General features: G+C 34.8%; 1 protein-coding gene across 3 annotated transcripts in view; it reads left to right on the top strand.

The window, feature by feature from the left end:
* The window catches only part of TBCK (TBC1 domain containing kinase), an 87246-nt gene that overhangs the window by 20586 nt on the left and 54607 nt on the right, over positions 1-12053 (top strand). For all 3 annotated transcript variants that reach the window (XM_021525507.3, XM_021525509.3, XM_077782955.1), the window contains 11 exons: positions 510-624; positions 2147-2220; positions 3208-3349; positions 3848-3908; positions 5199-5260; positions 6000-6061; positions 6385-6533; positions 7458-7596; positions 9000-9099; positions 10989-11038; positions 11351-11480. In XM_021525507.3, the coding sequence (XP_021381182.1) occupies positions 510-624; positions 2147-2220; positions 3208-3349; positions 3848-3908; positions 5199-5260; positions 6000-6061; positions 6385-6533; positions 7458-7596; positions 9000-9099; positions 10989-11038; positions 11351-11480 (1084 nt within the window). The remainder of the gene's footprint in view (positions 1-509; positions 625-2146; positions 2221-3207; positions 3350-3847; positions 3909-5198; positions 5261-5999; positions 6062-6384; positions 6534-7457; positions 7597-8999; positions 9100-10988; positions 11039-11350; positions 11481-12053) is intronic.

Below are 12053 nucleotides of genomic sequence, written 5' to 3' on the forward strand. Positions count from 1 at the left end.
TGCAGATTTCTGCCTTTTTTTTTTTCTTATTTTAGATTTTGAGATGACTGAAGACTATAGGTACAGTCTAGTTAGACCTCTCTGCTATCTTCTGAATAAGCTGTAGTTACTATCTGAGTTTCGAAAACCTTTTGTTCAGGTGATTTATTTTTTTTTTATGAATATCAGTAGGAGACTTAAGAAGAGCAAATAAAAATAAGAGAGGGTTGAGATTCTTTATTTCCCAGTTAGGTGAGTTTCTGTTGAGAAGAGTATTTTATACTTTGTCAGTGTTTTCTACACTTCCTAAGGACCAGTTCAGTGTGAAGAAACCTAATTGTGGGATTTTGAGAAGATGTGTGTATGGCACTGAACATACCCCACCATATTCAATGCTGATCCCTTAAACTGTTATGGAATTGTAAATGTCTCACTTTTGTTTGGAATAGCTGTGAAACACTACATTTTTACTGATTAAAAAGGAAAGCACTCACTATAACATGTTGTTGGTCTGTTTGTTTTTTTTTCAGTTCTTCAAGGATCTTATGCATAGCATATGAGGTTTTGCAAGGTTTGCAGTATATGAATAAGCATGGAATGGTCCACCGAGCACTCTCCCCTTGCAATATTCTTTTGGATCGAAAGGTACAGCTACAGGAATGAATCTATGGGCTTGTTTGCTGCTAGCAAGTGCTGTGCTTTGTCATAGATGGAGACTGGACAGTCAGAGTCCTTTCAATGGGGAAAAAAATTGCAAATCTGGAAAGTTGTTTGATTTGTTTATTTTTTTTTAACTACAATTTTCCCTCATTTCTTAAGTTTCAAATGTTTTGCTGAATTTATTTTTCTATTCTATTCCAAACCACACTTTTTCTCCCTTCTCAAAGTGATAATCTAAGTCTACTTGTCATCATTAATTACTCACAAGACCTTCCTAGCTATTTGAATAGATGAATACTTCTTATGGCTAATTAGCTGTCAGTAATATTGTGTTCCATAGTGATATGATACTTGCCTTTTAAGAAACCAAGATATTTTTTTTGTTCATGTTAAAATATTCAAATTTAAGTATCTGTCAATTCTGTTACCACAGAATATTAGGTTGGCAGAGAGGAATACAATTTCTGGTCATAAAAGTTAAGAGAAATTAATAACTGTTGTTGTCCTCAGAGCAGTTTCTTCATCAGAACCAACAGCTAAAGAGTTTAACCCATCTGTATAACTCCTCTGTCAATCCTTTTTTACTCAGTTTTGGTAGAATAACTAGATCCTCCCAATGGAAAGCAAAGAAAGGAGAGGACGAAAATAAGGAACACTAAAAAGAAGGAACACGTATCTTTTTATATGCTTGTAAACAAATGAAAATCATAATAATGCTCTAACATGCAAAAGTACTCTAGGATTTTAAGATACTCCTAAAATCAATAAAAGAACAGAAGAGGGCTGTGAGACAATAAACTTCTAAACTCTCCCCTGCCTTTTGAAAGCTTTCTGATGGAGCCTTCTCTGTTGCACCATCTGGAGGCTGGCTGAGTGTAATTCAATATTCAGCAGAAATAAGGCCTCAGTTTAACTTCTGTGCCTAATTTTTTGTTGTTTTGGTGTTAGCTTTCTGTTTCAGAAATAAAAATAAAGTACCTGGAAAAACTGTTTAAAATCCATTTTAATATTGTCAAGGAGAGCAAGATGGTAATGAATTCATGGGAGGTATGCAGAACAGACTGGGTAAAGGGAGGAGTTGTGGGAATATTGGTCATGTTTAGGGAGTTCCAGGAGTCAAACAGGATTTTGAACAGTTTTCAAAATTCTAGGATTTTGAAGAGTTTTCAAACAGAAAAAATGTTCAGTGGAGTATTTAAGCCTTTTTAATTTATTTAAAATAATGCTGTAACTTAAAAAGTTGTGATGTGTTCCAAACAAAGTGATTTACTTAATGCTCTTGAGAAGTAAAAGCATTAGAAATAAACACCTCTTTAACTTGCAGTGCACTTCTGCAAAAGAGATGAGGTAGAAATGTCAGAAGGTGCATTTTATAGGTTTCTGTCCTCTGACAGCTAACACAGCTTGAAATTATTTCTTAATTTTGTTTTTTACATTTTTAACTTAAACACAGATTCTTCCAAAGTTGGATTCTGCTGCTCTTGATCATTTATTTTTCCCTTTGCAGGGACATGTGAAGTTGGCTAAATTTGGACTCTACCACATGACTGCTCAAGGTGTTGATGTTGATTTTCCTATAGGGTAAGGATGTAGCTACACAATACAAATACATCAGAGACTTAATTTTTCAGGAAATAAATCGTATTTAGATCACCCCTTATACAGAAGCTTCTGATAATGTCACTAAAGAGGTAATTAGGTGAGATGAACGAACAATAGAGAATGTGTACCATGCCAGCATGTTAGCCTAACTCTGTGATGTGAGTCTTTATTCCCTAGATTTGCCTTTATTCCCTAGATTTGCTTCACTAATACTTCCCTATGACTTGGATTCCTAATTTCAAATTTAGGAAAATGCACAATCAGTGCTTCTCTGTTGCCCACCAATGTAAGGTTTCTGTCTCTTTATGATTTATTTTCAAGTGATCATAATGTATTACAAACCACTGTTTTGTTGCAGTGAGATTTTTGTCACTTTTTTATTTTTTGAGGTGTCAGGTTGTTTTCAAATTAAATACTGAGCTGATTCTTAAAGACATGGCCAAAAGGAACTGATGTTTCCTTTCAAAACGTGATTGCATGCTTTTTTAGGTATTATACTGAAGTGTTGACAAAAAAACAAGTGATAATATTATTTTTAAATCATGTAGTAGAAGGTAATATAGGTTCTTAATGCTTTTGTTACTTTTTTTTTGAAGTCAAAAATTATTTGATGGAAATATACTATCAGTGGAAAAGATGACTGCCACCATCCCAAAGTGTGAGTCCAGGATACACTTAGTTAATATCCTAATGCTGAAACTCAATCTGTGTTTTCCCTAAGATATGTAAATATACCAGTTTGAAAGCTAAGGTTTCCTTTCACGTCATGATAGAGCTAGTGATTGGGATTTGACCTTTTCTGTACTGCACTGGAGTGAAACTGCAATGTGTAGATTTTGAATGAATAAAATAGGCAGTATTCCAGTTTCTTAGAATGGCAAACTATTCTGATAGTGTAATGGGAAGTCACACTTTTTGGATAGAAGGATGTTGCTGTGTCTTTCTAATGTTGCTATGTCTTTCTAGGTACCCATCATATCTGGCACCTGAAGTAATTGCGCAGGGAATAGGCAAACCAAGTGATCACACCCAGTGTGAGAAGCCGCTGCCTTCTGGTCCTAAATCAGATCTGTGGTCTCTTGGTATCATATTATTTGAGCTTTGCATGGTATGTAATAGAATAATTCTCTTGATTTTGACTCTGGGAGAATAGTTCCATTAACTTGATTGCTCTTGAATGTGGGGTTAATGACACCCTGCCCATTACCCAAACCCATATGTCAGAATATGCTAGCATTCCTACCTGGACAGTACTGGTTGTTCAAGGAATAGGATGCATTTCAGTATTTAGGATACTTGGTATATGTGTTAACTATGAAGGATAGTTACCTGTGGAGCCACAAGAATTTGACTGCAAGGCAGTTCCATTTAAGAGAAGTTATCAGTGATACATTTTGGCTATATTGTGATATGAAACTGTTTCTGCCATGGTTGGGGTAAATAAGGTTTTTTGTTCTTACATATAGTTTTGATATGTCTAAAATTCACATGTGGAAGCTTATTTCACTGATTTTGTATAAAGATGGGATACAATGTTATCTAAATATTTTCATGTAGTAACTGTTTCTTTCAAATTCAAGTGTAATTTGACTTTGTTGTTATTTAGGGGAGAAAATTATTTCAGAGTTTGGAGATAGCAGAAAGATTGAAATTTATACTTATGTTAGGTAAGTAGCACAAAATCAATTTTTCAAATTTCCAAGCAGCTCTATGATTAAGAGCTTTACAGACTAATCAGCTTATGATGGTCAGACCTAAAGCACTTTGTCATCTTTCATCTACAGATTTAAATAGACATTTGTAGAGTGTTGCTTCTCTAGGGAAAGTATGGAGCTGTATGCCAGGGAAAAAACTTGGGAAGAGTATATTAGAGTAAGGCAATATATTAGAGTAAGGGCAAACTATTAAAGAAAAACAAAATACAAGAAAACATCCTCAAGAATGATGGTCGTTTTCATGGTTATTTCTTGGTTTGTGTTGCAGGAGGTTTCTGAAATGAGTTAGGAATTGAGGAAAACTGTCTCCTGCAGTTCCTGTGTACTAATGGCCAAGACGGGAGAAGCAGGACTCAAATAGGATGAAAGAAATAAAGAGAGATGAGAAGTGCTTTAGTGAACTCAGGCTTTTGTCTCTAATTTCACCTTCAAACTATAAAACATCTCTGCACAAGTGGAATTTTGGCTTAATGTAGATGAGTCCAGAAGTGGGACTATCTTTGCAGCTTTTAAAACTTGATTTCTGGTGGTGTTTATGTATAAACCATGGGAAGGGGAAAGGCATGAGTTTTCAAATTGCCTTAACAGTTAAGTTATCATCCAGAGCAAAAGCAATACTGTTAAAATTAATTTCTCTCAGGAGAAATATCTTTTTCATTCAGCAGCTAGTGCTTGAGTGCTGAAATTCTGACTGTTTTTGGGATTTGGTAACAAGGGTACCTGAGGCATCTCATACACTTCAGTCTGAATTCAAGTTGTTGGTTTATCTGCTGAAAGGCCTTCAGGTCTTGATTTCAGAATTATTTGTTCAATAAAGTAGTGACAAGAAATTCTATAATACTCTTATTATCTGCGAGGAGCAACAGAGGCAAAAATTACTTCAAGATTCACGTAGGTACCCTTAAGTTCTTCCAAGGACTTATTTTTAATTTTTATTTATTTATAAGTTGAAAGACTGTTTTACTTTATTTGGTAGAGTATTACACTCTGGACTAGGCCTGTAAATAGATACTCACTGTTACCTTAGATGTGCTACTTAACCTCCTAGGCTTCTGTCTGCATAGGTTATAATAATTTTCATATCTGATTTTGATAATTCACTTTCAAGTGACGTGGCAGCATCAGTAAAAAGCTAAAATTAAGTACTTTTTATTTGAATGAACATTTATGTGTTATCCTATTTAATAGTTATCACTTTATTAATAATCTTTAACTTTTTATTCTTCTGTTTGTTTTCCAAAGGCTGTGTAGATGATACTGTAACTGTATTGGCTGAGGAACATGGTTGCCTTGATATTATTAAGGTTTGTGAAACTCATTTTTTCTTCTTACCCAGAATATTTTATTATTGCTGCATAGTATTTTGCATATTTATTTTTTAATTCATTTGGTCTCTTACTGTAATGCAGTATGATGAAAAATTTTTAAGTCCAAAGTACATATCTAAGATACTTTGAAATAGCTAGCACTGGTAATATTGTTTCTTAAAATTGCTGTCAGTCTCAGTAAATGTTAACACTGAGTAGTTTAATAAGCTATACATTTTCTTTAAAGTTTTAGTGATTAAGTATTTTTCTTCCTGAAATTAAGTCTTCTATCTGGTCCACTTTATAGATTCTGATGGTGTAGGTTTATATAGTTCAACTTTTCCTTACCCACAAAAATGATTACTGAACTTTAGTGTCTGTATATTTTGGGACCTTATATGAAAGAGTTCTGATTGTTAGCAGAAGGAAGTGACCAGGTACTGCATTGCTTCCAGCAGGGAACAGAATATCCAAATTTAAAAAAAATAAGTAAAAGACTGCATACATTGCAAATTTTTCAGTTTTTTTTTCCCTGAATCAAATGTAAGATTGGGAGGTGAGAAAAATTGCTTCCCCAGAATTTTGGTCTCACACAGCCACCCTCATGTGCGTAGATATGAAATTTTATTGCCCTCAAAGGAATATCCTGTATGTTAAAAGTTAAGTATGAGCCAAGTGTCTTCCTGAATTAAGATAGTAATAAACAGACCTCTTCCATATTTTTCTTATGTTCCAGGACCTTTCTGAAAATGTCATAGCTCTACTGAAGAAATGCCTTACGTTCCAGCCTTCTAAGAGGCAAGTCCAAGGGCCTTGTGAATGCTGTTCCTGAACCTTTTTTGGAATACTGACATTTGGGCTACTTATAAGAAATTCTCAGTTTTGTGCTTTTAAATGTTTAAAAGAGAAGAATTAGAGGTCTGAATTTGGGCTGTAAACAGACACATTTGTTGTGCTGCATTAATTGAAAAACATTGGTAGACATTTTTGCTATTAAAATTTCTGAAACCCAATATGATTTAAAATACTTGTTAATATTTATTACTGGGGACCTTTTTTTTGCTAAAATGCAGTATTTTTGGGAGCAGTTTGCTCTAATTGTTTTATCCTCTTCTCTTAAGGCCAACTCCAGAGGAATTGCTGCATGACAGTTTGTTCAGTGAAGTATCCCCATTATATCCTCCCTTCCACAAACCTGCTGGTCTGTTCTCATCTTCTCCAAGGTGTGCCAATTTAACACTACCTGAAGACATAAGTCAATTATGTAAAGGTAAAAGCAGGTAGTGGGATAAATACCATTGGAGGGGGAAGGAAAATAAAGTGTTATTGCAAGAAAATATTCACAGAGACTGTTAAGTGTTACAACACTAGATGAATGCAAGTTGTTTAATGGAAGGAGACATGGACAAACATGTTTTCAGGGATGTGTGCCAGTGAAAGGAGTCAAATCTTAATTTTATGCTTCAAATTCAGAGGGAAAAGTAGCATTAGTATTCAAGTCCATGTTACAAAAGCAGTGTCATCTTTTGCCTTCAGAATTTGGACACATGCATGTATAAGGTCATTTTTTCTGCTATTGATAATTGAATTCTGCTAGATCAAAACATAAGATGATTTTTGGAAGTACTGGAAAGCAAAGTCTTTGTGAAAAAGGTCACATTCTGGACTAAAAGATTAAAGTTCTAAGTTTTAAACAACAGTATGTTGAAAATGTTATGGCTCTTAAATCCTGATTAGTTTTTTTTCCTTACAAATTTGGATATGTTTAGAAAACCTAATCTAGACAAAGATCTTTTACCTTGTTAGAATGAGTGTAGTATGTGAAGGGAAGAGAGAATACAGCTACTCAGTAGGAATCACTTGGGGTTTTTTTAAGTCTTCGTGCTATGCATAAAACGCTGTTGTTTTGGTGTTTTTTTTAAACACACAGGAAGCAAAAATCCACACTCAAGGTATTCATGTGAGTGGTTCATAGCAAGCTGCAGAAATACCTGCATTTTTAATGACTTCTTTCCTTAAATTTCCTTAAAGAGCACTTGCAAAGGAAAGATCACTTTTCCTCTAACTACACATTAAGTTTATGACCTTTCAAGCAGAACATTTTTTTTTTTTCAACAGTATGTTTAGAGTTGTAGAAAGAAATACAAACTGCCTAAAAGGCTGTAATTTATTTTTGTGTCATTTCTCCCAACAGATGAAGATAATGATTACCTAGCAGAAAGATCAGTTGAAGAGGTTTATTATCTCTGGTGCTTGGCTGGAGGAGACCTGGAGAAAGAACTTGTCAACAAAGAAATAATTAGATCAAAGCCACCTGTCTGCACACTTCCCAGGTAAGGGTGCAGAGGCACTTTAAAGGATGGATGGATGGATGGATGGATGGATGGATGGATGGATGGATGGATGGATGGATGGATGGATGGATGGATGGAGAACACTAGTGATTGCAAGAGAACATACTTAGTTTAAAGACCTGTATATGTGAAAAACACTGAAAATGGCATTCTTGAACAGAAGGAAACTTCCTTCTTGCCCAGTTTAAGGCATTAATTGAATACTTTGTATCTGTCACCTACCTATTGCTTTCTGAAATTTGAAAAGATGCTGCTGAAGTGGAAAATACTAAAATGGGAGTCCCTAAATTTTGCACACTTTCCAATAGTATTAAGTTTTAGTAAAAATGTCTCACTGTGCTTCAGAGGGATATTTGTAATTTATTATTATTCTCACATTCAGAATTCACTTTCACAGAGCAGCAGTACTGAATGGAGAACCCAGTTATTCAGCAGATCAGCTAATTACTTTTTTTCAAAATGCTTAGTTTTATGACTTAGAACTCTGTAACAGCATTTTAATGATTGATACTTTTATCTTACTGCTGCACATGTTGCAATTTTATGTAGAACACTAATGTTTTAATCCTACAATCTGATCTTAATAGCATAATTAGGTGCTCATATATATCAATTTAGTATGTGTTTTAAAACCAGATAAAGTACGTGTTTAGCCAAGATGCAGTATCTTTTAAAAGAAAAATGGTGGAAATAGATTTTAAGTGTTATTTTGTTATCAAAATTAGTGTGAGATTTTTGAAGGGTTGCTTATTTCTTTGCCCATAGGTGAATGCAGGTACTTTTCAATTTTGGGCAACAAATATTTTCCACCATACTGTCTATCTTGAAGATGAGGAGTTAAATGCAATCTATCTCTAAGTGACACTGAGAATGCTAGGTTAAATTCTGAAAATCTGTTTCATGTGGTCTATTTTAAAAATACCATAATAATGGAAAATTTCTGTACACTCTATCTTGGATACATTTGTATCCTTAGATGGACTGCAACAGAAAAGGTCAGACTTTCACTTGGGATTTTTTGTCATGCCTTTCATATGATAATAATATTTTATTTTTACTTTTCACAATAAATGACAGGCCAGTTCTGTGCAAGATCAAGGAATAAAAGGGATTATTAATCCCATATCTCATAACTCTTTCTTTATGTGCCAAGTTATGAAAAACCTAAAATGTGACATTTTACAGGAAAAGCTGTCTGAATAATTTAAGTTTATTGTACATTCCCTAGATAGCAGGTTTCATGCCATGCAGAGTCAAAAGAGTATACTTCTAAGACCTAATACTTTGTTTTAAAGAGGAAACGTATTGATGTAAGAGATTTTTTTCCTAGCTCAAGTCCCGTGTTATAAGATGACCTGATTTTTTTATTCTTGTTTTTGAAGCTTTTTATTAGAAGATGGTGAGAGCTTTGGGCAAGGACGAGATAGAAGTTCCCTCCTAGATGACACAACTGTGACTTTGTCTCTGTGCCAGCTCCGAAATGTAAGAATGAATGATATTGTACATTTCTTACATTCTTCTCTGCAGAAACATTTGTTTAAAAGGAATATGTAGCAGCAGCTCCTACTGCTGTTTCTACCAACAGAAGTGCCACTAATTCCAAGAGAATGCTTCTTAGTGTCCAAGTCAGGTTCTGGTTTGTGCTATTAAATTGCTTTGCCTGCAAAAACTCAGTAATTTTGATTTGCCTTCTGTCCCTCTCTTTCCTTTTTCTGTTACCTGCTTTGTCTCAGTGTAGTGCAAATAGCTCTGTACCACTTGGTATTCTCCACAATTTGTACAACTATTTGCTCAGGGAATATCTTCTGTGTGCTTTAATTACTGTCTGTCAATGGCTCACATTATCCAAAAGTAAACCAATTCATTTCAGTTTCAGCTCCTTGAAAGCTTTATACTTAACATGGGATACCAATTTTCTGCTAGTTGGTTATTAATTTTTGGAATATATGGCATGGAATGGTTAGTTCAAAAGATCTCCCTAAAGCATTTTGCAAAAATGCTGTAATGCAGTTTTTGTTCATCTTCAGTGGGAAAATCAGCATATGATAACTCATGATTTGGCTTGGTGTAATGACAGTTACAAGATTTACTGCATATATCACTGAAATGTTTTCATTGTTTATATGTCTCTGCTCATGTAGAGCTTTATTGCTGTCAAATTGGGAAACTATTCTGTGCTGTTTGCAGCTTGCTTTTTATAGTAGAAAATTCAACTCTGTCAGGTTTTTTTTTGGAAAACCCTTTTCATAATACAAGGGTTAGGGCAAAAGAGAAGGTGACTCCTGACTCTGCCACCTTAATATTGGAGGTAGTGTGTCAAACACTGTGTAAACACATTTGTTCAGTAGAACTTTGTACTGCTTCACACAAATGCATCAAGGCAGACCAAAGAACTGTGTTATTTTCTTCAGTTGATCAGTGGGGCTTGCAAGGCAGGAGAGAGGTTAAAAATATGCAACATTTATTTTAAACATAATACATACTGCAGCTTCTGCTGTTGTTCTCACTAGAGGGCAATTTTTTAAGGCTTTTTTAAAACATTTTCATCTGTAATTTTAGATATTGCTGCCTACTTCTATAAATGCAGCAAAAAATAATTACATACTGAAGTTTCATTTTGTGGAAGATGCAAGACTGAACCATGCAGCTTTAGTTGAAATAAGTTTTTGAACTTGCGCAGTTTTTCAGACACATTTTATAGGGCAGAGCATGATGCCTATAATCAAAAGAGGAGCAGTACTGAGTGAACAGAGAATGAACTCTTCTGTCAGCCCCAAGAGGACCAGGCTGTGTGCTGTGTGCCTGCAAGTTAAGAGCTGAACTGCAAAACAGAGCACTGCAGGGAACATGGCATTAAATATTAATCATGTACCATAAGAGGTCTGAAAACTTCAGTCAAAAATGCAGCCATGTTTGTCTGTCACCTTTGCTGAGTGTATTTCCTAAAGGGAATTCAAGTTTGCATTACTTCTGACCTGATTAGAACTATAAAAGCAAGTTGTGCAGTTGGTTTGCAGCTACTTGGATAGGAAGTTCACGTAGAAAAATGAGGAAACAACAGACTATGTAATACTATAGATCTATTAATCCATGGTGCCTATAAACTATTTTTGTGTGGAAATAGATTTACGGGTATCTTTAGGCAGAAGAGCTTCCATCAGCTTCAAAAGCCTGTATTAGCAAAAGGTTTTATTGTTGAATAAATAATATGCTTCGTTGCTGGCAAAGGACTGAGCTGATGCTTGGATCTTCAGGCAAGTTACTGAATTTGACAAATGAATTGCTATTTAATAGTTTTTGTATTCCACTAAGATTCCACTTGAATTCTGAGCAGCATTCTGATAACAAATTATTTTTCTTTCTCCTTTCAGAGACTGAAGGATGTTGGTGGAGAAGCATTTTATCCATTGCTTGAAGATGAGTATGTGTGTAAATCTGTAACATGCTGAATTTTGAGTTATTAGTTTTATTTGAGTGGCACACTGCACAGCTAGACACAGCTGCCTCCCAAAAGCAAAACTAACACGCCTTTGTTCTGAAAGTCAAGAGCTGATAAACATGCTGCACTTCAGGCCCTGATACCAAACCGAGGCTGTTAGCCTCTGTCCTGGAAATCAGTTGTTTATGTTGAATATTCAAAATTATTAGCTTATTCTTGCTTCTGACTAAGAAATGCTTCATCTATTAATTCTTTTCAGTGTTTTGTTTTTCTTGTTGTTCACATTTTTTCCAGCCAGCCAGCTTTACCTCATTCCAATAGTAGCAATGAGCTCTCTGCAGCTGCTACTCTTCCTCTGATCATCCGGGAGAGGGACACAGAGTACCAGCTAAATAGAATTGTCCTGTTTGACAGGCTGTTGAAGGTATGGAGTCCTTGTGATGCTGGATAATTGCATTTGGTCTGTTAATTGGAAGATTTTGAAAGACCAAATAATTGTAAAAGGAAGCAGAGGTACAAGAGACCACAGTAGGAAAGGGGGAAGAAAAAAAACCCTTCAGAAGTATAAGAAGATTGAAAATAAAAATAGAACAAATTATTCTCAGTACTGGTGAATATAAAAGTGGATTTTAAGGTATCCACATGGAAATAGAGCTGCTGCTAATACTGGTTATTTACTGATGAAAATAATTTTACATCCTTTATTTCATAATAGATTAAGCTATTATATGTATAAATATGCCTGTAACTTTGCTGCATTTCCAAGCAGTAAATGGCAATGGCATGGCAATGCCATGTTATAAATGTGAGGTTTATACTGGATAAAGGAATAGCAGCCCCTAATTTACATGTATGCAGAGAGATAGATTCCTGTTTAAGAATGAGAGAGCTGATGCATATTATCAGGGATAAACTAAAAATGTTTAATAAAACCAAGATGGATACATATTACGAAAAGGAAAATAATGAAGAAAATACTACAAATTTGGATTAGTAG

The sequence above is a fragment of the Lonchura striata genome, chromosome 4, assembly GCF_046129695.1.
Source record: "Lonchura striata isolate bLonStr1 chromosome 4, bLonStr1.mat, whole genome shotgun sequence".
NCBI lineage: Eukaryota > Metazoa > Chordata > Aves > Passeriformes > Estrildidae > Lonchura > Lonchura striata.